At 37.1% G+C, this 26,388-nt stretch overlaps 2 protein-coding genes across 5 annotated transcripts in view; both read left to right on the top strand.

Annotated features, from left to right (window-relative positions):
- Positions 1-9,900, top strand: part of LOC126457819 (tRNA pseudouridine(38/39) synthase) — a 28,225-nt gene extending 18,325 nt beyond the window's left edge. For all 4 annotated transcript variants that reach the window (XM_050094442.1, XM_050094441.1, XM_050094443.1 and 1 more), the window contains exons 2-3: positions 2,636-2,718; positions 7,122-9,900. In XM_050094442.1, the coding sequence (XP_049950399.1) occupies positions 7,152-8,444 (1,293 nt within the window). In that variant the 5' untranslated portion in view covers positions 2,636-2,718; positions 7,122-7,151 and the 3' untranslated portion in view covers positions 8,445-9,900. The remainder of the gene's footprint in view (positions 1-2,635; positions 2,719-7,121) is intronic.
- Positions 2,820-3,845, top strand: LOC126456329 (WD repeat-containing protein 5-like). The gene has a single exon (XM_050092079.1). The coding sequence runs from the start codon at positions 2,820-2,822 to the stop codon at positions 3,843-3,845; it is 1,026 nt and encodes a 341-aa protein (XP_049948036.1).
- Positions 9,901-26,388: the final 16,488 nt, after the last annotated feature.

The following is a 26,388-nucleotide window of genomic DNA, read 5'->3' as shown; positions in this document are numbered from 1 at the left end:
AAATACAATAAAGTGAACAAAACAACAATTATCTGTAACAACTGTAACAGATACACATACAATAAACACAGCAAGAAAACTGCTGCATGTTCCAAGTGCGAAGACATGCCTGAAGAAAGGGATGAATAAGTTATCCCAGAAGCTATGTAATGTAAACTGCTGTGTTTTACCTAAAATATCTGTAATACTTTTTAATTATAATGAAGTTTCTTCAATAACTCTGTAATGACTTTTACTACCAATGTAGAGAGATGCTGCTCAAGAAAATAAGACTAAATAAACTCATGTGATGGAAAAAAGTGAAAAATACTAAATGCATTTTTGTAGAGCGTGCTAAAAGATATTTACAATTTTTGGACATTTATTACATATTATACAATATTTTGTTAATAAAGGTCAATAAAAGTTAAAGAAATCTGAATTATAAAATTTTTTGTCGTGGGCACAATATACACCCCTCTCTCCTCCTCAATCCTCCTTGGCACTACATGTTATGATAAATACATTGGTACTGGAAGAGTTATGTGTCAGTGCTGCTCTTAATAGTCCATTGGCTAGACACAGTCGTAAGTGCCAATCTTTGTAACGGGAATTGTGAGATGCCAGACAAAACAGCTTTATCTTTATTTATTTCAAACAAGTGAAGACTGTCGTGGAGCCTTTGTCAGTTCTATTTTACAAACATATATAGATACCAGTTACATTAATTTATGTAAAAATATTACTTTATTGTAGACACTGGAAAGACTTACTTACCAGCAACATCCTATATTTGTTTAAAAATAAAGGTAAATATCTGCAAGTATTGGATAATAACCAGAAAACATCATTTACCCCAAAAAGCATTAAAATAACTTTTTCTCAGAAAGCACCTCTGGCAAATGCCATAACAATTACTTCAGTGAGGCTTTGGTTGATTTATTCCCCTATCCTTTCCCAACTATGCTTGGTTTCTGACAAGACAATAAACTCTAGCCCTGCTTCTTCTGAGACACATGTTGTATACCACCCACCTACTGTCTCCCTTGACATAGATTCATGATTATCCCGATACAAAAGTGGATGTCAGCCAGATACAGATAGTAATAACTGTTCAAATCATCTATGGTTATAGCAGCTTAGATAGTTACTATTGATTCATTCATCAGTTGGCTCCATCTGTGATTTTATTTTGCACTCTTGTGTTGGTTTTGATTACTCATATCAGGTCCACGAACCTTATCGTGTATACAATACATGATCAGCTACCATCTTTTTTTCATTGCTAGAACTGAGCTTAGTATTTTCCTCTTTTTTTTAATCACCAGTGCTGTTCACAGAAATCTGGTCTCTAGCTGTCTGCTGTTGTATTGCTAAAAAGCATTGTACAGTCAGCTTGTTTGCCTTTGTCAACTTGATGTGCATCAATATGAATCATTTTTCGTTAAGAGGGCATTGTCAGCTATATGTACACATTTCATTAAGCCTGTGTAAGAATAAAGAAGAATTCTTGCTGCCTGTATACATGGATCATGCATAGTGGTAAAAAGGCTGCAGTATTTACACTGAAATCAACAAGAATTATTATATGAAGCACTGCATTCTCATTTCCCAACAGACAAAGAGGAATCTTGTTTATTTATATATAGATGAAGTGAAATAGGTAACTATTGGTGGACAGAACAGTGATGTCCTCTTAAAGGTAAATAATTTTTACTGACAAATTTTGTATCAAGCTATCATGTATGGAAGTGGCACACATGTGGAAATAGGGATTGTGAATTAAATAACAGACTGGAATGAACTGTGACAGGATCTCAAACAGCAGGTGTAGACATACTAAGGCAGGCATAAAAACTTTGAAATACTGCATTGATAAAGGCTAGTTACTATTCGAAACCTAGTTCTGCTTTAATAAAGCTAGAAAGGAAACTACTACTGATTGCTGCTCTCTATCACTTCGAAAGTTATATCGTGGTTGTTGAGCACATTCTGGTCTCCTAATGGAAGACAATCTGTTAATTAATGTAATATTATTCCCAGATACGTGTTGCTGACTTTCATTTTAAACAATGGTAGGAGTAAAGTCAGCCTCTCGCCGAATAATTGTGTGTTTGAACAGGTGACAAGTTCGTAACGAAAATTGAAATTAACCAAGTTTTTGTTCACAATAGACTAGCAAAACCCACATTCGTACACATAACACATAGTTGCGTCATCTTGGTGGTGCAGTACAACTGCGTGTTCGAGCTAATATAACCATGCATTTGTATGTGTTCTTGTTAGTTTATCTCCAAGGAAGGACATTGTCTGAAAGCCTAGCAATAATTTCATTCTTCTTTAGGTGCCTGTGCACTGTCCATCATCTCAACTATAGGAGAGTGATTACCCCTATTCCTTCCATTATTATTATTATTATTATTATTATTATTATTATTATTATTGCACCCAGGATTTTCAGGTATCATATTCACTTTCATTTTACGGCCTCTCACCCATCACTCATTTAGAAAGAACAAATTGGTGTGTTTTGTACAAGAGTGGACACACACACACACACACACACACACACACACACACACACACACACACACACACACCAGGGTGCAAAGTATTTCAAAGTATTTGCTAACAAAGAAACTTGTAATTGTTTCAGAATTGTTCCTGTTCCTGCAAGGCGTCAACACTACTGAGAGGGTTACGCTGTAGTTTGCTTCGCAAGTGCATATAGTGGACTAGGTGTGTTGAGCAGACAGCCCCTAATTTGATTATTATGAATTCCAGACATTACATGATATTGATACATTTAACATAACTGTCACTTTTTGAAAACCATTACAATGGTACCAGTAAGCTCGGGGCAAAATATTTCACAAACTGGAGTCAACAATACGACTACTCCAGGAACTCCTAATAATCCAACAGGAGGATCTGCTAAAGCAAGTTCCGGGGTGAAACCTAACTATGCACTAAAGTTCACTCTTGCTGGTCACACAAAGGCAGTATCTGCTGTAAAATTCAGCCCAAATGGTGAATGGCTTGCAAGTTCATCTGCTGATAAATTAATCAAAATCTGGGGAGCATATGACGGAAAGTTTGAAAAGACAATTTCAGGACATAAATTGGGTATATCAGATGTATCATGGTCTAGTGATAGTAGGTTATTAGTAAGTGCTTCTGATGATAAAACATTAAAAATTTGGGAACTGAGTTCAGGAAAGTGTTTGAAAACTCTTAAAGGTCATAGTAATTATGTTTTTTGCTGTAACTTCAATCCTCAGTCTAACCTAATTGTTTCTGGCTCATTTGATGAGAGTGTTCGCATCTGGGATGTAAGAACTGGAAAGTGTTTAAAGACATTGCCTGCTCATTCAGATCCAGTGAGTGCTGTTCATTTTAACAGAGATGGTTCCCTAATTGTGTCCAGCAGCTATGATGGCCTCTGCAGAATATGGGATACTGCATCAGGTCAGTGCCTGAAAACACTGATAGATGATGACAATCCTCCAGTGTCATTTGTTAAATTTTCTCCAAATGGCAAATACATCCTTGCAGCTACATTGGATAACACATTGAAGCTTTGGGACTATAGCAAAGGAAAATGTTTGAAAACATACACAGGACATCGTAATGAAAAATATTGTATATTTGCTAATTTTTCTGTAACTGGTGGTAAATGGATTGTTTCTGGTTCAGAGGACAATATGGTGTATATTTGGAATCTCCAGACAAAGGAAATAGTGCAGAAGCTACAAGGACATACAGATGTAGTGCTTTGCACAACATGTCATCCAACAGAAAATATTATTGCTTCAGCAGCACTAGAAAATGACAAGACAATTAAATTATGGAAAAGTGATATTTAAGTTGTTTTACTTCCTATTATTGAGATAATGATTGTAATTGTTTATGGTGATTGTTAATTGTACTGACAATCAGCTCAAGTCATTGACTGTGCATTCACTATTAGTTTCAGTCATTTGTTTTATATGAAATGTAATCAATGCCTAAGATTTGCTGGACAAACAATAATATTTATGGAGTAAATGGCCTTTATAAGAAGAATTTCTTGAAGTTTCAGTAATTCTCAAATATCTGACAACTGTGTTATAGGGATCCTTCGTATGTATAGAGAGAATCAAGTTACATTTAACCTGTTTATAAGTTACTCTTCAGCCGAAAAGTTTTATTTTGAAAGTTGCATTTCTGCAGTACTTTCTTTGTTTCATTGTGTATTATTTAATGTAAAACTTAAAAATCAATAATAATATTGAAATAGCACTTTACTTCATTGTCCATTATTTTTGGACTCATTCTATATCACCACACAACAATACATTGAAAAATGTTTCCAAAATTAATTTAGTCTGTGGAAAACAATAATGTTGTGATGGTTTGTCCTCTATTTATTCCAGCAGTTCCAAATAATTTGGCAATAGTAGTTCTGCTGATATGATCATGTAATATCTTATGTATTTTTAAATGTAAGAAAAATGGCTGATGAAATGTAAGAGTGTGCAGTTATATTGCAGTGACTGATGATTACCAGATTTTAAATTGCTCTATACAAAATTTTTACTGTAAGACTGTGGTATGTTATATTTTTAATTAACTGCATTTTGTAGCCATAATGCTGACTTTGTCTGCAAGAATGTTTTGATTGTATGTACTATCATGAAAGAAAAGGAATCAAAGATGGAATGTAGTGTTAATGACTTATCAGATACTGATAATGGATGATTATCATTAATAAAAATTTGTTAGCCTTATGCCTTCACAAGTAAAGGAGAACAATGTTAATGAAATATTTGTGAAATAGTTTGTGTTACTGAGAGGCATAATACATGTAACTGCAAGTTTGTTAGCTTTGTCTGCCTCTCTCTCTACATGTAAGACATTCTGGTTCCAAATCTCTAAGGAGTCATAGTAATAAGTTACTGTTGATGATGCAAGTTTGAATTTCTGGAGTTCCTTAGATATGGCTGTAATGTAGTGCAGTTGGCAGTCAGACATGTTACACAGCCGAACAGTAATTTGAAACTAAATGTATGACTCTTAGAGAAAAGTTTTTCTGATAACTTGGTTATTTGCTTGCCAGAAATTTAGACAGTGAAATAGTGTCCAATAATATGGAAAGTTAATGAAATGTAAATAATTAAATGGAACTATGTGGAATAAATATTGTCGGTACAGTAAACCTCAATCTTCTTTTCCCTTTAGAGTAAAATGTAAATCTACACTAGCGATGTAAGAGACTAATTTGATGTGTTTGATAAACTGCAGTGCATTGAATGAAAACAAACTGCTTAATGCTGCTGTCTGCTCACCATGTCAACAGTAGTGTAATCAGCAACACAAAATTGCATCAGCATAATTACAGCTTTAATTTACAGTGTCTGTGATTATGTTTCTTGGTTGGTCACTCAGTTAAACAAGATTATTCTTTGGCTTGTAAATATATATACTGGAGCTGAGAAAGATATATGCTATTAGTAAGACTTGCTTTGATATGAGGTATGATTTTCAAAAGAAAATCAGTTTAATGTTAAATAAGAAGTTGAGTATAGCATTTTTCATGAAGCAGGTGAGGAAGAGCAATATCGTATTAATAGCACGCATAAGGTAGTCAAGACCTTGGGTTCAGCATTGGACTGTGCTCAGAACTGATAACATTTAATCCGAAGACACTGTGATGTTTTTTAAAAACATTGACTTCTTTTAGTATTGAGTAGGGTACATAGATTAAGTCTTGCATATGTAATATTGAATGGTGGTAAAATAATTGGGAAGAAAAATAAAAATTTACTATTTACAATATAGTATGTACAGGAAAAGCAGTAACATCAACTGAAGTACCACATTGTTTAAGGCACTTACTCATACTCAGGAGTAGTATTTAAATCTCTCTAACTGTCCAGATTTAGGTTTCCTATGGTACCCTTAAATCACTTAACACAATTGACGGGTTGTTCCTTTGAAAATACCAAAGCCAATCCCCTTTATACCTCTGCTATCCTGCTTGTGCACTCCCATAATGACCATGTCATTGATAGATTGTGAAACTCTTATTTTCCTTCCTTTGTTATCCAAATATCTGCCAGAAGAAGTCGATAAAGTTAAACAGAGATCTGATATTTTAATCTGATCAGCATTCAAAATGGTGAAATCATACTACACTTTAGATTCAAATGAAAGCAATGAATGTCTAGTTGGTGGTAATCAGACAGAAATAGGTGAATATAAAAGGAAAAATTCGTTATGAAGTCTCGGTTGAATGAAAAGGTCTTTGGAAGAGAACCTACACTTTCTTCTGCCTCTTTGAGTTTCATTGAAGTGAGGAAAAAAAATACATCCAATATCAGGGATGATATCTGTGTTACAGTTTAGTGAAAACAGTTTCCATTACTGTGAAGAGTCGCACATTATCAATGACTACAAAGGCCTGACTTTGAACTTAACTTTATTGTTTTATATCGTCGAATCTGGATTTTTGAACCCGTGCAGATGGACAAGTGCTTTTTCGATACTGCTGGTGTATCTGTTTCACTGTTGTCACTTTTGAATTAGTAAATATGAAATGTGTGTGTGACTCCCCGTGTCTGTCCAAATCACAAGGCACCTTAGTGCTGAGCTTATTACATACTCATGTGCACTATTACCATTTGGTGCATTTGATTAGGGGATTGAGATGCTGTAAGTTGTACTATGTTTTCATTGCACTGAATGTAATTTTCTTTTTTTACCAGGCAATTTATGTTGACCCCCCCCCCCCCCCCCCCCCCCAGTTATCTACTTTGCTGCCTGTTGAGTTTGAAAACTGTTTGTTATAAGCTGCTCAAAAATTATTGTGATACCATGAATATGTTCCTCATTGCTTACTCACTCCCCCCCCCCCCCCCCTCCTCCCCCTTGCCCACAAAAATCTTTTCCTTAAACCATTAAGCCACCATTTCTTCTTGCATTGTCTTTAGACTGCAAGTAAGTGCAATAACAAAGAATTAATGTAGTAACCAGATTATGTGCAAGAAAGCACTGTATTCCTTCCTAATTCATTAAAGAGAATGTTAATATTCCATACAGATTTGATTCTCGAAATGGTAAAGAAGGTGTAATTAATTTTCATATTTCAATATTTCTTTCAGAATCAAATCATCTGAAAATAAAGGTGCAAAATGGCCCAAAATCCTGCCCGAAAACAGAAGAGAAAAACCTTTACAAAAGAAGAACTTCAGGAGTTGTCAAAAGAAGAACTGATCTCAAGAGTTCTGCAGTTGGAAGCCTATAACACACAATTAAAGTGTTCACTAACTAAACGACTGAGTGAAGTGGAGAATACAGTCAGTATTGAAGAAGCAAAGCGCAAACGAGCTTTTGATTTTTCAAGTTGCATTAAGAGGCATATTATGTTGAAAGTATTGTATCTTGGATGGAATTATCAGGGTCTAGCAACACAGGAGGACAGCACTAAAACGATTGAACATGAGCTGTTTGCAGCTCTGTACAAAACTTGCCTTGTTGAAAGCAGGGAGACTGCCAATTATCATCGATGTGGTCGTACAGATAAGGGTGTAAGTGCTTTCTGTCAGGCATTCACATTAGATGTTAGAAGCAACTTGACTGAAGAGGAAGTACACTCAGGAAGCACTAACTCAGAACTACCGTATCCAAAGCTTTTGAACCGTGTTTTGCCAAGTGACATTAGGGTTCTATCCTGGACACCTGTACCACAAGGCTTCAGTGCAAGATTTGATTGCAAATCTAGGACATACAAATATTTTTTCCCTAGAGGAAATTTAGATCTACAGAGGATTAGTGAAGCTACATGCTATCTGGTAGGTAGCCATGATTTTCGTAATTTGTGTAAAATGGATGTAAAGAATGGAGTAATCAATTATATAAGGGAAATTCTTAGCATTGAACTGAAAGTTGTCTCCGAGGATCCTGCAAAAGTAGTATCATATGACGTGTGTGTACTAACGGTAAAAGGAAAAGGATTTCTTTGGCACCAGATTAGATGCATTGTCGGTGTTTTGTTCTTAATTGGTCAAGGCAAGGAGGAGCCCACTGTTATAAAGGACTTACTAAACGTTGATATTAACCCACAGAAACCTCAGTATTGTCTTGCTAATGAAGTTCCACTTAATCTCTTCCATTGTGAATTTGATGAAATGGGGGAGATAGTGGACAATGATACACTAATAAGTGTGATACATGAACTCCAGAGAATTTGGACAATTAATGCTGTTAAAACAACAATGGTGCGTTCTATGTTGTGCTGCTTGCAAGAAAATATAGAGCAAAATGCAAATGAACAAAGTTCATGCCTTCTTGATGGAGTGAAACGCAAAGTTTACCAGCCGCTCTTTGAGAGGCCAAAATGTGATAGTTTGGATGAGCGCATTCAGCATTACATAAAAAAGAAGAAAATTGAGCTTCCAGAAAATGAGAGAGAAAATGCGAAGTAGTGATCAACAGTTTAGTTTGACAATTGTATATTTGAAAATAAATATTGAACTTTTTTAGTAATTGGGTAAATATTGATGTAACATAACGAAATGAAAAGAAGTTGATCTGATGAGAAGATATTTGTTCAGCTTTTCTACATACTTGCTTCAGCAGAGACAGGACATTACTAATGGGAAAAATAATCATCTTGTCCGTTAAATGAATTTGTCCCTTTTTGCTGCCACAGTTTTGATATTACGGTATAGGAGGAAAACATTGCATCTTTTATGAATTATTTTTGTTGCAAACCCTGTAGTAAAATTTGCAAGAGTCTCTTCAACAGTTTCACATGATGACAGCTGAAAGTTGGTCCACAAACAAATATCAGTAGTACTTTTACAGTTTTCTGTTCTTATTCCTAAAATATTTAGTGAATTTTTAAATAGTATGAAGCCCTAAATGAGATGAAGATAGTTGTCTGCTTTCTTCACATTTGTGATGTATTTAAAACATTCCATACAACATCCGGTTGTGGAAGCATGTTACATTTTCTTTATTCATCACTAGTGCATGACTGTTGGCCTTCAGTGTGTATGGAGAAAGTAAGTCATCATTGGATTCCACTATTTCTGTCACATTGTATGTGCAATGAAAAATCAAGAAGCTACCTGTTTCCAAGGCTTGGGCTCTATATGCAGATTTTTTTGTGTGTGTAGTAAACAGCAAATGATAAATGGACTGTTTGATCAAAAATATCACCTGTTGGTTCCACATTTGTTCCTTCTTAAACTGTATAGAGAAGAAAAGTATCCATTTCTGTGAGATTGTGACCTGCGTCATATCCTTACTCCCGGTGGAGACTGACACATTTGGCAATTGGGAACATCTGTTCTATTCAGTTTTCTTTATCCTCATCATCCACTATGCAAGTGGCTCATAACTTTGGCATTCTTCCTTCTAACGCCAAACCTTTAAACTATCTCTGGGAGATTACTTTACACCATTTAGTTGATTGTTGCCACTACGTTTCCCTCAACGTACACCTGTAAATCTCCTTTTCATTCATACTCCCTTGCTATTGCTATCATTTTTCCAATTTTTTGTTGTGATTTATTTATTGTCTGTCAGGCGTTTTCAGACATTAACTGCCTGCACCATTTACTACTTCTTTCCTTTTCATCTTTGTTACTCCATTAATACCTCTGTTTTGTGTTTGCCCATCAACTGTCCTGAAAACTGCCCAACCTACCATTTCTACCTTGTCAAGTTCACAGATCTCATCTGTTGCTGTTAATACATTGGAGACAGAATTCAAATACCCCAAACAGGGTAGCTGAACTCCAAATTTAGCACATTGCCTTGCCACAATGAGTGCAACAAATTCGAATGATGGGCTATGGAGTTCATATCTGGTCTGTATATTCATGTATGTTATATCAGTTTTTAATGACAAACATACGAAAGCTTTTACCAAAACATTTTTTTTTATCCCAAGAAAAAAAGGAACTTGTACAAACTGTTCAACATAATTTAACTTCTTGTTTGTTTTGAAATGCACAAACAAAGATAAAAATCCTAACCATGGCATTGCCTGAATGTTTCATTTCAGACACATTTTGCTTCCTGCTCTTAATGATGTCAGCACACACTTTGCAGAAACTTGTTGGGTGTGAATATTATTTCTTATTATTATTATTTAGTATGTGATTTGTTTTTCTGGAAATGTTTGCCACAGTTTGGAGAGGGTAAACTTTATCTTTCATCCATATTTCTTGTCTTGTGACACCTGCCATGAACAGAAAAAAGCAGTTGTTTCCACCATTTGTAATGAGACTTCTTGAAGGGGTAATAACCCATCATTAGCTTTTATTCATACCTCCTACTTTACTCTCACAAGTGTGTGCATTGTACAAGCAGTGAACCAGCAGGTGTATAAGCTTTGAGAAGAAATGGTATGAGACTCGGAACAGAGTGGTGTTCCAGAAAGTGCTGTTGGGAACTGCAAATTATTAAGAATATGGGAACTGTATGGCACAACAATGCACAGACATTATATAAGTAGAAGTTATTGTACTGGGTGGAATAGAAAAAATGGAAGGAATAACTGTATCCACTTACTATGTAGTTAAGGTATTGAGTAGGAGCCAGACTTATATTAAAAGGTAAAGGTTAATTTATTTGGTTTAAGGAACAGCTATGCCATTGAAATTTGTTTCTGTAATGTTAAAATGCAGAGGTAGTTCAGAGATGTCTGTGCTTGTTTGCCACTCATTGGCTCAATTATATGGTGAGGATTTGTTAGATTTTGGACTGTATTATAATATATAGCATTACAACAGTGGCTATTCAACAGACTAACACATTGTTATAGTGACACAATAATCTTGTGGTAAATTCTTGAATGTCAGTGTATGACATGCAAGGCATTGCTTTAATTTTCTCACTAACTAATGAACGTAATTAAAATCCTTTTGTTTAGTGATTGGTTACACAGTATATTTCACAGTGATTAGAATAAGTTATTCACATATTGATAGCCTCTTTGTAACTGATAAAATACCAGCGCCTTACTTGTAACTGTAATGGAAATTCCTGGATAAAAGCAACAAACAAAAACATGAAGAAATGCAACCACTAAACTACAGTAATTCCTTTCCTCATGTTTCAGATAGAGAGTAGTCTTTTTGTGGTGTAGCATTATTATAATGTTCTGTGCTTAAATTTGGTGAGCAAATATGTAACTCTTTGACTACACAGGCCCTTGTTGACTCATTTGTCTCTTGTTCAAGCCTTATCTGCCTTTTCCATTAATCCAAGTAGAACTTCAAGAATAGTTTGATCACTGGCTTTGTCAGTGAACCTTCTTTTTAAATTAATTGCATTTTCAAGAACTCTTCCAATGTCACATCTGTAACTCTTTTCCAACAAATATACTCATTAAAGTTCGTAATAAATTAAAGTTGTGTGCCTGAAATGAAATGGACTTGAGACATCAGTCTTCTGACTGATTTGATTTAGCCTGCCATGAATTCCTCTCCTGTGCCAACCTCTTCATCACAGAGTATCACTTGCAACCTATGTCCTGTATTATTTGCTGGATGTATTCCAATCTGTCTTCCTCTGCAGTTTTTGCCTTCTACAGCTCCCTCTAGTACCATGGAAGTCATTCCATAATGTCTTAACAGATGTTCTATTACCCTGTCCCTTCTCCTTGTCAGTGTTTTCCACATGTTCCTTTCCTCACCAATTCTGTGCAGAACCTCCTCATTCCTTACTTTACCAGTCCATCTAATTGTCAACATTCGTCTGTAGCATCACATCTCAAATGCTTCGGTTCTCTCCTGTTCCACTGTTCCCACGGTCCAGATTTCTCTACTATACAATTCTGTGCTGCTAACACACATTCTCAGAAATTTCTTCCTCAAATTAAGGCCTATGTTTGATACAAGTAGACATCTCTTGGGCAGGAATGCCCATTTTGCAGTGCTAATCTACTTTTGATTGCTCCATCTGTCACTGGTTATTGCCTGGGTAGTAGAAGTCCTTAACTTCATCTACTTCGTGACCATCAATCCTGGTGTTAAGTTTCTCACATTTCTCATTTCTACTCCTTCTCCTTACTTTTGTCTTCCTTCAATTTAATCTCAGTCCATATTGTGTACTCATTAGACTGTTTATTCCATTCAGAAGAACCTGCAATTCTTCTTCACATTCACTCAGGGTGGCAGTGTCATCAGTGAATCATATCATTGATATTCTTCTGCCTTAAATTTTACTTCCACTCCTGAACCTTTCTTTTATTTCCATCATTGCTTCTTCAATGTACAGATTGAACAGTAGCGGTGAAAGACTACATCCCTCTCTTACACTCTTTTCAATCTGAGTACTACAATCTTGGTCGCCCATTCTTATTATTCTCTCTTGTTCTTGTACGTATTGTATATAACCCGTCTCTGCCTATAGCTTACCCCTTTTTTTCTCAGAATTTTGAACATCTTGACATATTTTACATTGTTGAACACTTTTTCCAGGTCAACAATTCAAGTGAACATGTCTTGATTTTTTTCTTTAGTCTTGTTTCTATTATCAACCACAACATCAAAAGTGACCCTCTGGTGCCTTTACCGTTCCTAAGCCAAACTGATCATCATCTAACACATACTCATTTTTCTTTTCCATTCTGCAGTTCATTATTCTTGTAAGCATGAGCTGTTAAGCTGATGGTGTGTTAATTCTCACATTTGTCAGCTCTTGCAGTCTTCTAAATTGTGTTGATGATATTTTTCCGAAAGTCACATGGTATGTCGCCAGACTCATACACTCTACATACACTCTACATACAAATGTGAATAGTCGTTTTGTTGCTACTTCCCCCAGTGATTTTAGAAATTCTGATGGAATGTTATCAGTCCCTTCTGTCTTATTTGATCTTAAGTCCTTCAAAGTTCTCATAAATTCTGATTCAAATACTGGATCCCCTCTCTCTTGTATATTGACTCCTGTTTCTTCCTGTATCACATTAGACAAGTCTTCCCCCTCATAGAGGCCTTCAAAGTACTCTTTCCGCCTATCCGCTCACTCCTCTGCATTTAATAGTGGAATTCCTGTTGCACTCTTAATGTTACCACCCTTGTTTTTAATTTCACCTAAGGTTGTTTTGACTTTCCTATACACTGAGTCTGTCCTTCCAGCGATCGTTTCTTTTCCGATTTCTTCATATTTTCATGTGGCTATTTCATCTTAGCTTTCCTGCACTTCATATTTATTTCAGTCCTCAGTGACTTATATTTCTGTATTCCTGAATTTCCCAGTACATTTTTGTACTTTCTTCTTTCATCGATCAACTGAAGTATTTCTTCTGTTACCCATGGCTTCTTCACAGTGAACTTCTTTGTACCTATGTTTTTCTTTCTAACTTCTGTGAATGCTCTTTTTAGAGATGTCCATTCCTCTTCAACTGTACTGCCTACTGGGCTATTCTTTATTGCTATATCTACAGCCTTAGAGAACTTCAAGCATATCTCATCATTCTTTAGTACTTCTGTATCCCACTTCTTGCATATAAACTTTCAGTGTGCTCTTCATTACTACTACTTTGTGATAGTCTATATCTGCTCCTGGATATGTCTTAAAATACAATAGCTGATTTCGGAATCTCTGTCTGACCATGAGGTAATCTAACTGAAATCTTCCCATATCACCCAACCTTTTCTAAGTATACCTCCTCTTCTTGTGATTCTTGAACAGAGAATTCACGATTACTAGCAGGCCTTACATTACGAAAAAGACCATTTCTCTCAAAAGACAGGGTTCTATGTATGAGACATGGTCCTGTACATAGTGTTAATCTTTCAGGAACTTTCAATATAACATATATTCTACTGGAGCATTAAAGATTAATTCTGAGACCACATCAATGTTGACACACTTATCTCAAATGCCTCAGCATACTATCCTCTAAGTACTTGTTAAATATAGAGAAGGCAGCTGTTGATACAGCAGAGTAAAGTAAATCGCTTTGGGCTGGATGAAGAAGCTCAGTATCTTACAGAATTTTAAAAGGTTTTGATGAAGACTGTGTAAAATGTTATATTATCATTAAAAAATACTACTGGGTGTGAAGGACACTTAAATCACTGTAAAGCATAACAGCATCTCCAGTAACTGAAATAATCAAAATAGTCAACTAATATTTTTAACTCAAGTTGTTGAAGTAAACAGAAGGTAAACCTCTGTTCAAGAAAGGGTCAAGTGAAAACAGAGCAAGCTATTGTCCAATTTGTATTCTTCAAATCCTGTCAAAAATGGCTGCAATCCAGTTACAAAATTTTTTGCAGAATATGGTATTATTCGAAGAATCTTATTTAGTACCGTAGAAAACTGGTTCCAGTTAAATGGGTTGAAACTGGAACTGAAAACAAAATCCCATACTGTACATATCCAAAAGAAACATTTAAATTGCTAGGAGATTAAAATAATTTTGAACAATTGGGTTAGAGAGAAAGATGATACAGTTAAATTTCTTGGATTAAATTTGGACAAGAATTTAAGATAATCACACATCGATTTTCTTAAAAATAAATGAAGTAATTTTGAATTAGAAGTACAACTTCTACTGACATCTATACATTACAAATAGCATATACTAATTACTGTATTTATCATTAGGTGTAGAATAGTTTTCTGGGAAGCTCAAATAGCATCTGTGGATACTGAAGCTGCAGAAGAAAATTATTAGATGCTTTTGTACTGCACAGCCAAAACTATCTTGTCCACTATTATCAGAAACTACAAATCATAATTGTTCCCTGCCTATATTAAATGACTGATATAGAAACATTATGAGACTAATAAATCACACTTCACTGACAGCTGTTTGTCTACTGGCAAAGTAAAAACATGTTTTATATATTAGAATTATGTGTTGTTTACATCCATGATTCCAAATATTCAGATAAACTTTAAAGTAATGGGATACTATGGTAATATTTTACTTGTTTTTGGTTAGCTGAGTATTTCGTATTTCCTTCCTGATATATGTTGATAACGTCCTATAGAATTTTGCACCAGAATGTAGAAGTCCATTCTGAACCCTGGGTATATTTGCATAGTACATTATTTTTGTTTCTACTATTGTGGTTGTGCATTACACTATTCATCATGAATTCTCTCTGTTATAAACCACAGATACCAAACAATGGAAAATCCAGGATGGAATGTAACAATATTATGGAAAGAAAAGTTACTACTCTCTATATAGTGGAGATGCTGAGTCGCAGATAGACGCAACAAAAAGACTGTCACATACAAGCTTTTGGCCAGCAAACCCTTCATCACACACACACACACACACACACACACACACACACACACACACACACACATATACATGCACGCACACGAGTGTGGCTTCAGTTGCCAGACTGTAGTCGTGTGCATGTGAGTTCCATTTTCGTGTGTGTGTGTGTGAGAGAGAGAGAGAGAGAGACTGTTGTCTATTTTTGACAAAGGCCTTGCTGGTTGAAAGCTTATTTGTGACAGTCTTTCTGTTGTGTCGATCTGTGACTCAGCATCTCCGCTATATGATGAGTGGCAACTTTCCTTTTCATAAAACCACAGATACCGTTAGAGAACATAATTATGTATTGACACAAGACTGAAAGAAATCTTAAATCTCTAAAGAGGCTTTAGTGAGATTTTTGAAAATCGGTTTTACGTAAGTCTCTTACTGTGTATTTGTACAGAATAAATACATTTTTTATGGTAGCTTCATTGCCCCAGAAGATTACGACATTGGAGAATATCTGTAGGAAGTACACTAGTAAGGTAGCATCTTCACCTGCAGGTCAGTAAGAGAGATTTCTAAGTGCAAAGCAGGCAGACAAAGATATCATCAGGAGTGCCCCAGGGAAGTGTGACAGTAGCATGTTTGTTCCTAGCGTACTTAAAAGAATTAATGGGAGGGTGAGCAACAATCTGCAACTGTTTGTTCTAAAGTGATTGTAGAATTTGTATTTGGTGTGTTGAATGGCAGCTTGCTCAAAAATGTGAATTAATGCACATGAGTAGGAAAAACAGTCCTGTGATATTTGAATATGTACTAGTGGTACTCTTCCTGACACAGTCACATCAATTATATACCTAGGCATAATGTTGCAAGGCAATGTAGAATGAATGAGCTTGTTCGGTTGTTTGTGGGGAAGGCAAATGGTAAACTTCAGTTTGCTCGGGTAATTCAACAAAAGTGTAGTTCTTCTAGGAAGGAGACCACATACAGAACACTTGTGTGATGCATTACTGAGTACTGCAAAAGTGTTTGGGATTCACACCTATTTGCATAATTGGTAGAATCAAACTTATTCAAAAGTTTCCTGGTAGATTTGTCACTAGTAATTTTGATCAACTCCCAAGTATCACAGAAATGCTACGTGAACTCGATGGAAATCTTTAGGGTGATGATTTTTTGAAAAACACTATTGAGAAAGCTTAGTGAATGGACTGCAGAATGATCCTGTTGCCGCCCACATACATCGTGAATAAGGATCACAAAGACAGGATCAGGGAAATTAGCATTCATATAGAAGCACATAGACAGTTGTTATTCTCTGGCTCCCTTTGCTAGTGGAACAGGAAAGGAATAAATAGTTATGGTACAGATTACCCTGTGCCATGCAATGTATATTGGTTCATGGAGTATGTGTGTAGATGTGGATGAACACATTTTTGTTTAACTTAGCCATATGCTGGTGCCATCTCAGTTTATTATCAATTTGGATGCCGAGGCAGTGTAGCCATGGAGCCTAATCTAGCATGCACCCATTGATTTTAATTCCTGATAACTTGCGTTACTTTGATTTATTTAGACTTGCATAATATGAGTTTTTCTAAGAGTAAGTGTCAGTGTGTTTGCTGTGGATCAATTGTAAGAATGTTATATTACTCTCCTTTCTATATCTGATACGGATGTGTTTGGGACCTTTATCAGCATACTAGTATCACAGTTTTTTAGGAGCCCTAAGTGTCCCAGATAAATCATTTACATAGACCTATTACAAAATCTTGGAGCACACTTTACTTATTGTTTGCCCAGTCTGAATTGAGTCATATTTGTGTCACCAGTTGTTAGTGTGATCTTTTGTTCTTTACTGTCATGGTAACATCATCCATATGTACTATTTTAGTTTGCGAGATCATATCTTACTGACTTACAAGAGAAAGCCTTCACAGATACCAAAATTAGCTGCAGCATCCTGTTGAAGTTATCTTCTCAGAATTTTTTGAGAACACAGGGGAGGGGTAAGTAATTAAAAGTTACTAGTTTTTCTCCAATTTTCTAAATGGATGGTACTACCACACATTTCGGTCTTTCAGGAAATACACTTTTACCAGTAGACTGGTTACAAATGTAACTTAAGCCAGAACAAGATTTTAGTTCTTGCTTGAAATACCAATATAGCCAGCAAGTCAGTAAGATATGATCTCGCAAACTAAAATAGTACATATGGATGATGTTACCATGACAGTAAAGAACAGAAGATCACACTAACAACTGGTGACACAAATATGACTCAATTCAGACTGGGCAAACAATAAGTAAAGTGTGCTCCAAGATTTTGTAATAGGTCTATGTAAATGATTTATCTGGGACACTTAGGGCTCCTAAGAAACTGTGATACTAGTATGCTGATAAAGGACCCAAACACATCCGTATCAGATATAGAAAGGAGAGTAATATAACATTCTTACAATTTTAGTGACTAATAGTTGTGGTGTCAGATGATTTGGCAAAACTGGTATTTGCTGGTGGCGTATACAGTATATATCTAAGTCCAATGGATCTGCTTTCAGTCATCAATTTTTTGTCCATGTGTTTCAGTGTTTCATCTTCTATTAAATCTTTTGTTCTCATGTATCATAATTTTTCTCATTTGTTAAAATTCTGTCTTCGGTAGATTAAATGGGAAGAGTATTAATGATTCATATTCATGCGCCTGGATTAATGGTACTGCTGTGCTCGCTTACTTTCCGTGTCCGGAACTAGACTTCAGACTTCCAAAAATCAGCAGCCAATATGGCCGTGTCATTTGCCTCCCATGAGTCATTCATTGTGCAGGGTTGGTCTAAATATGGACAGATAAGCAGGAGTTGAGGATCCTGGACAGAACCACACAGATAGTGTGTGTTCTCATTCTCTTTTAGGAAACCCCATTGCTGCAGGTTTGTCTTGCACTTTGGCACTTCTACCCTCATACGGTTTAGGGTTCTCCAGACTACGTATGGTAGGTCTCCACCAGGCGCCAGTTCTTTTTTTACATCTTTATGGGGGTTTCTCAGGTCGATTTTCCACTTTTCAAACGATTCTCTGCAGCCGACCCTTTCAGGGCTCAGGTATGTGACAGGAAACTCTTCCTCGAACAAAGCCGTCAGTCAGCAGGCTGGTGTCCATATAAAGGGTGACGCATGTCCTTTTCTTGCTTGTTTTTTTTTGGCTTCGGCAGCGATGTCACGTCATATGTTGGGCGGTGCGATCCCCATGATTAAGTACATTTTGTGCACTGGGGTTGGCCTCAAGCATCCGGTAACAATCCGTGCCGTTTCATTCACCGCAACATCAACTTTTATCACGTGTGTTGATGCAGACCATACTGGAGCAGCGTTTCCGTGGCTGACACACTGAGCGCAAGGGCTGAAGTTCTCAGGACTTTTGGGTTTGCACCCCAGGACCCGCTGGTTAGTTTCCTGATGATGTTGTTTCTAGTTGAGACTTTTTCCCTTGTGGCATTACAATGATGTTTATAGGTCAGTGTGCCATCCAACGTGACACCAAGATATTTGGGCGTTTTACAGTGCTCGAGACGTTCATCTCTCCATATTACATTTAATTCATGATTTGCCTCTCTGTTCTTTAAATGGAATGCACAGACCTGCGTCTTGGAAGGGTTCAGCCTTAGGTGGTTCGCCTCATAATACTGGGAGAGAGCTTCCAAGGTACTGGTTAATTTCTCCTCTACATCCATGAAATTGTTACCTTGGGCTGCAACTGCAGTGTCGTCGGCATACATAAATTGGCGCGTGATATTTGGCACTGGTTGGTTATTTGTATATATATTATACAGAGCTGGGGTGAGGACGCTTCCCTGAGGTATGCCATTCCTCTGATTTCTCCACCTGCTCTTCTTGCCCTGGAGACAGATGAATAATCTCCTATTATGCAGGAAAGTACCTATCAGTGATGTCAAATGGTGATCTCTTGTCACATTATATACTTTCCTAAGGAGCCTCCGATGGTTTACAGTATCATATGCAGCTGAAAGGTCTATGAATACCACTCCTGTGATCTCTTTCCTCTCAAACCCATCCTCGATATGTTGGGTCAGGTTCAGGACTTGACCGCAGCACGATTTGCCTGGTCGGAAACCTGCCTGCTGTGGGATGATGTGTTGTTCCTCGACGCTTTCTATGCGACTTAGCGTCGGGCATTCCAAGATCTTAAAACAGTGACATAAAAGAGACACAGGTCGGAAGTTTTTTGGATCATCAGAGTCCTTTCCCGGTTTCAGAAGTGCAACCACTCAGACTTTCCTCCACATTTTTGGAAAATGGAGCCTTTCTACTCATGCGTTTATCAAATCTAGCAGCCACTGTAGGGTATTACTGCCAAAGTTTTTAATTTGCTCAACTCTTAAGTTCATCGATACCAGGAGCTCTGTTAATCTTCAAGCTGGAAATGGCTGCAGTAACTTCTGGCATTGTAAATGGTGCCTTGAGGTGATGATTTTCCTCTGCCGGATCACGTGCTAATGGTTCCTGATACTTTCTGCTGTGGGTTTTGCCATTCATAAGGAGTGCAGTGGCAACTTGGTCTGCCATGACATTAGTAAATTTATAATTTGACTTTGTGGCATCACCGTTAAGGTCCTTTAACAGTTTCCAAGCCCGCCTACTGTTCACTTTCATTTCCAGGTTCTCCATGAGGTTACACCATTTAGCTTTGCGGTTCTCAGCTATGACTGACATGAGTTCATTGCCTGCTAGAAGTGTCTCATCATCAAATGGGTCATTATCAAAGAGTTTCTAGTATCTTTCCAGTAGTGGCTTTGCGTCCTCAGACAGTCCCATAATATACTGTGTTCTGCATCCTCGCGGTATTGTTTTCCTAGACACTTTCTGAATGAGTTTGACAAAAGAGTTATACATCTCAGGTTGTGGGGGGATTTTTGTTATTTCTACATGAGCAGTAGATCGTGTACCTCAGCCCAGGTCTCTAGTTCCACTCTGTTTCTGTTAGGTTTTTTACAGCCCCATGTAGTGCTCTGACAGTTGAAATCGCCCAATACAAAATTAAAGTCTTGGTAGCTGAAATTACCAGGCTCAGTGAAGACAAAATCTGATTATGGGGATTTGTACACTGAGGTAACGTTATATTGCTGAGTTCGAACAGTTAATATCTCAATGTCTTGCCTGTTGGTCAGTGATGCAGAAGTGACTCTAATTCCTGGCCTGGCGTAGATGGCACTACCGTACCGTTCATGTGGTTTTTCCAAGATGATCTTCATTCCATCTATTTTGGGTGTGGGTCTTGTACTGCCCCGATGAGTTTCTTGAATCAGGAGGAAGTCACATTGATATTCTTTACACAAGTCAGATAATAAAACTTCTTTGTCTCTCGATATTCCTTCAATGTTTATCGACATCATCACAAGTGGCCTTAGAAAAGACTGTTTGGGTAGGGTCTTATTGGTCTTCATTTTCTCAGAAGTCCGTTCCGGTTGTTGAAGTATTAGCCGCTGATAGATCAACGTTGCCCGGGGTGTGCCCGATTGCAGTTCTTGTTTGTGTATTGCTGTCGCAATCTTCGGGGAGGCTCCTTCAATGCACCCCACTGCTGTGCTTAGGTTGATGCATACCACATTGTCATGCTACATACTGGAATTTTGCATTCTGTTTCCTTGTATTGTGATTTTGGACACGTATTAAAATTCTATTTGTTATTATTTAAAGGGAAAGATCATTATTGATTTGTTCTTTTGCAAATGGATTCAGTGAACAATTGCATTTATTAGGCAGAATAACAATTTGTTTTTAATGTGCAGTGAAATGGGCATCTTGGAAGTTTAACCATCCATTTGATGGCTGTGTCGTGTTGATTTGACTTGAGTAAAGTCCACTGTAGTCATGCAGTTTTAGTTGAAGTGTTATAAATTTTAAACTACTTTAGCTATGAGACTTCTTTCTAAAGATGTAGGTGAAATCATACAAAATCAGTCGATAGGATGTTATTTGCTGCCATTACATTTGATTGGTGCATGTAACCTAGTTTTCACAAGAGGTGTGCTGCCACAGTTGTTGGTGACTGAACCTAAACTTGTCTGTGAGACAATGTGATTTCAAGATGAAGGTGTACCATTTATTTATATTTATTCTTCAAAATTACAGTCTGTGGCGGTTTCCTGCGACTATAGGAAGCCGTGTGGTGCTGGTGTGCAAGACTCACACGCCCCCTTCATCATTGGACTTACTTGGAGGTACTTTGCCGATCTTCTTTTCAGGACAGCCGGCTGTGTGAATCTCCCCAACTTCTTCTCCGTATATATATAATTTTCTCAACTCTCAAAATGATTCTGTACACTCAAAATACTTTTAAATCAATCCCACTATATTGTCACTGCCACAAACAGAACACCACATAATAGTATTCACATAAATAAACAATTTTTCGTAAGCCCAATGACTCGCGGACCGTTAGAACTATTAAGTACTTTTACAGTAAATTCAGTTACAGAAATCTCTCGAAGTTCTCGCAAGCCTACCATCAGAATCTCAAGAGAATACGTAAGTAAGTGTCTCCTTCTTTTCATATAACGTAATTTAACTGTTCACAATAATGGCTGACATAACACCGTCACTGAGTAAGGCGTGCTTGCTCGTTGTGCTGGGCATGTAGCTCCTGTGGCAAGTGCAGCAACCACTTGCCTGTGTCGATCAACCGTCCACATTGTAGCATTCTCTTGATACACGTCCACCCTGTGCACACAGAAAACTGGTGCGAGGTAGACTCTCTCCCGTCTCTCACTCTCGTACGTAAAATATGAGGCGTTTCAGATGGTGGAAAGCCAAGGGTCTCTAGAACTGATGTAGAAATTCTCGAGGCACTACATATCCCTCCCCTTATCTTGAACACGCAATATTTTATACATGTTCATTATGTACGTCAAGATCATATTCTCATAACGCTAATTTACATTTCAGTCAGTTTATATAACCTTTTTTCTAGCGATTGTGTATTTAATACATAGCTCTTCTTTTTTTGTTTTGATACTAACTATCTGAGCATCTCACCTAATGTTGAAGTTCATACTTTTATACCTAGGGATCATGTGGACAGCATTTCTGATTTCCAATCACAAACTCCAGGTGTTATAGACTTTTGAGTACATCATTCTTTAGTATAATTCCCTGCACTATTTTTTTCTTTTCATACTTAACAGTTTCATTCCGTACAGTAGCTTGTAGTCTGGAGGAACTCTGGGCAAATGAAAATGCTTTTTTTGACACTTGAAAGTTCACATAAAACATGACAATGTGAGTGGAATAGAGAATCCAATCTTACCAGAACAATCTCTACAAAATGTGTGACTTCTGTCACGATACTGGCCTTTTTCCTTTAGGAACGGTACCTATACCTTACCTACGGGTTGACCCTATGAATGCACTTCCTCCTTCCATTTTGGTAGCTACGCCCCTTTAAATTCCTATTCTACTATGGTACAGGTCAATTCCCTTCTTGGTGCCCCTGATCGCACAGTGTCGATCAGCCCTTCTTGGGTCTGCCTACCTGCCCTTTTCCATCCAATAAATGCTGGGTGTGCCCTCCTCCTCCTTCCTGAATAGGCTTCATAGTTCATTTCCCTAGTATACCTATTATACTATAACTCAAAACTACTTGGAAATATTAAAATCCACCTCACTCTCCACTTGTGCTTCTTAATACTTCACTTCATGTCCTAGAGTCCTCCATTACATTTCCAATGTAATACCATCATAATAAACATTAATCCTCATAGTTCTTACATATATAAGCATATCCCTGTACATGCCTGTATGCAGTGTGGAACTGTCACCGTAACACAATGTGTGCATACTTCCTTATGTGCACGTACTTCCCCTTACAACATTTGACGGTTCTCACATTATCTCAAACTGTACTTTTCCTGTTTGTGTCTTCGTGTTTCTTTGTGTGCAAGTGTTTGGGTAGTCGTGTAGCCTGATTCTTTGGCCTACTTATGTAAAATAAGTTGAAGGGTATAGAAAACCACAGAAATTGAGAGGGACTTCAGCGGTAGAAGTGTATGCATATGGAAAGAGGGAAAGATAGACCAGTACTCAATAGAGAAGTAAGAAAGGAAAAAGTAGAAATGGTTGCTAAGATCGAAGAAGTGAAAGAAGTTAGCCCAAAAGACAGGAAACCCTTCCCACTTCCCTTCGCCAGAACTTCGCTGGTACTTGAGTGAGAAGCCAGAGGAGGTATGATGTTAAACGTCTCCTGCAGAATGGGCATTCTCGCCTTCACCTTTGAAGTCCCCGAAGAAAAATCTTAGCAAGCCCTATGGAATGGCAAATGGTGAAGAATTAGTCACACTTGTTTGCGAGGGTTGTCTGATAGGAGTGGTGTGTGTGTGTGTGTGTGTGTGTGTGTGTGTGTGTGTGTGTGTGTGGTGTAGTGTAGTGTAGTGTAGTGTTAGCCATGTTTGTACCTGCACTACCCACCCCTTTCAAAGCTAATACAAACCCTCCCCTCTGCATTAAATCCTACAAAAGACATAGAATATTCTGTATTAAGTATAAAACTATGTATCATATTATCACAAATATATAATTATTCATACTACATTATATACTCCAGCTATCTAACATCTTTCGCAGTTTCTTTACCCAGGTTTCCATAAACAAACTGGAGAAGAGATTACTCTCCAAGAATAGCTTGGGCCAGAATAAGACCTAAGTATACAGTGATTGACTAGGCAAAAATATGACCTAACTATATGCCGAGACTGTGTTGGCTGCTGTCGACATTACAGTTGAGACTGCAGGACAAGTCACAAAGACTGGTAAGGGTGCTCCTGGAATAAGCGAGGAGGACGTCATAAAATGTCCTAGTGGGCCCAACTCCCTACCATCTAACCACCAAAGACGATTTAAATACTTTCAAATACTTAACAGGTCCAATTCTCCACTTTTTTTTTAAAAAAAATTCTTATCCATTGCCATTCATCAATACCTCTATACACAGGTTTGTATGGAAAACTGATGAAGAGATTACGTACAAAGACTAATTTAGGCAAAAATAAAACCTAAATATATGGGGATGGCGTTTATATCATATTATGTGTTGTGTTATGTTTCCTCTAAATCTCTATCTCCTGTGAAACTAATATTTCTTGGTAACACCCATAGACAAAATTAAAACCTCATTATTATCGAATTCTAGATCCTTGATGACTAGAGCTGAGTGTGCTGTCAACTCACATTTACATCAGGACTAGAGCGGAGTGTGCTGTCGACTTACATCTACATTAGGTATTAAGTGTTCTGGATGTAAATGCGGATATACCTAATCGGCAATCCACTGCAGGCAAAGCTTAAGATTATCGCTGATTAGAGCGGAACATGGTATTGGCTTAGATACACCGGGTAACCTTTTATTTAACATTACGCTGTTGACTAGAGCAGAGCGGGTGGTTGACTTGCATATTCTGAGACATTACCATATGCTTCAGTCCTGATTTGATATAACAACAAAATCCATTAAGGTGATTATATAATGGCGAATCACAGTGTCCATAAAACAAGCAAGATTTTGTATAATGATGAGATCACTGATTTGCTGCAACTCTTGCTTGCCATGTTGAGACGAGTATGCAGGAGTAAGTAAACTATACGACAGTATAAGAATTTGAGAATAGAGTACAGGATAGTATAAGATTTGAAGAGAATTCAGTGTGGAAAAACGAATATGAAAGTAACACCAAACACAACTCGGGATCCGATAGTCGTCATTCCGCCCGTTAACACAAAATGTTAACATCCCTGGGGTATATACAACTTTAGGTCTTTTACATTGTACTTTCCCTTTTCTGATCCATTTATAGGATCTACTAAAAATAGTGCCTTAGGATGAATTATTGTTTGTTCTTGGAAAGGTCCCTCATACATCGAAAAAAATTTATGCGTTTCTTTCTTTAAGGCCGAGCTCTGAAGATGCTGCTTCACAAGAACTAACTCGTCAGCCTTATATTGCAGTTCGGTAGTCTTCTCGCTATATTTGCCCATTCGTTGTTGTGCTGTGTCAAGTATGTTCTTACAGACTGACTCATGGGGTACCTATTACCTTGAAAGGTGATAAGCCTGTTGATAAATGTGGTAACTCATTTAAAATAAGCTCAGTCTTTCATTTTCGTTGCACATGGTGTATGTTTTTCATGACAGTATGTGTGGCATAACTTCCCAATTTCTTTCATAACCCTTTCACAAGGGGTAGAAGAGGGATTATAGTTGGAAATTGATATTGGAGAAATATTTTCCCATGCTATAAATTCCTTAAACTTGTTACTAGTAAACTGTGGTCCATTGTCGAAAGGAACTGTTTCGGTTTTCCTGCCTGAAGAAAGTACTGTTGCAGACAGTGTATTACTGTTGGTGTGTTTGCTTCCTAAATAGGATATAACTTAACGTACTTATATCAACACTCTATGAGGACAAAAATATATGCCGCTCCTGTCTTTCCTTTTGGAATTGGTCCAAAGAAATCTGCAGCTGTTAGGTCATGTAAGGTTTTAGGAATGATTGGATACATTTTATATTTAACGTGAGTGTTATCCTCTTTCACCTTTTGACAAATTTTACAAGTTTTAATGGCAGATTCTATTCTATGTCCTAGCTCTTTAAAATAATAGAACTTATTCATATGAGCAATACATTTCCTTATACCGATGTGTCCATACCCCTTACGAACGTACCACACTAACTCATCTTCTACTAAACTTGGTATGCATAAATGTCAATGTTGGGTTGTCTTACTGTCTCTCCAGAACAAATTATGTCCTACAATCTTCCATTTTCCATCTTGATTAGGAGGGAATGACTTCACAACACACATAGCAAAAATATCTGTAAAATAAGGATCATGTGGGATGTTATTTGTTATTTTCTGAGCCATTTCTTGCACTTTGTTAAGTGTATATTCTAGTGTTAAAAAATTAATCACAAAAATTGTGCCAGGTCCTTCCGTACACTTTAGTTCTTTCATGCCTACTGGTAGCCAAGACAAAGCATCGGGTACAATATTCTCCGAACCCTTTATATACTGGATTTTAATGTCATATTCTTGAAGAAGCAACATCCACCACATCAATCTGCTATGTAGTAATCAAATATTCATTAAAAATGACAGAGCTCGGTGATCCA

This window comes from Schistocerca serialis, chromosome 2, assembly GCF_023864345.2.
Source record: "Schistocerca serialis cubense isolate TAMUIC-IGC-003099 chromosome 2, iqSchSeri2.2, whole genome shotgun sequence".
Lineage (NCBI taxonomy): Eukaryota > Metazoa > Arthropoda > Insecta > Orthoptera > Acrididae > Schistocerca > Schistocerca serialis.
Note: the sequence above shows the minus strand (reverse complement) of the source record. Positions and strands in the feature narration are given on the sequence as shown.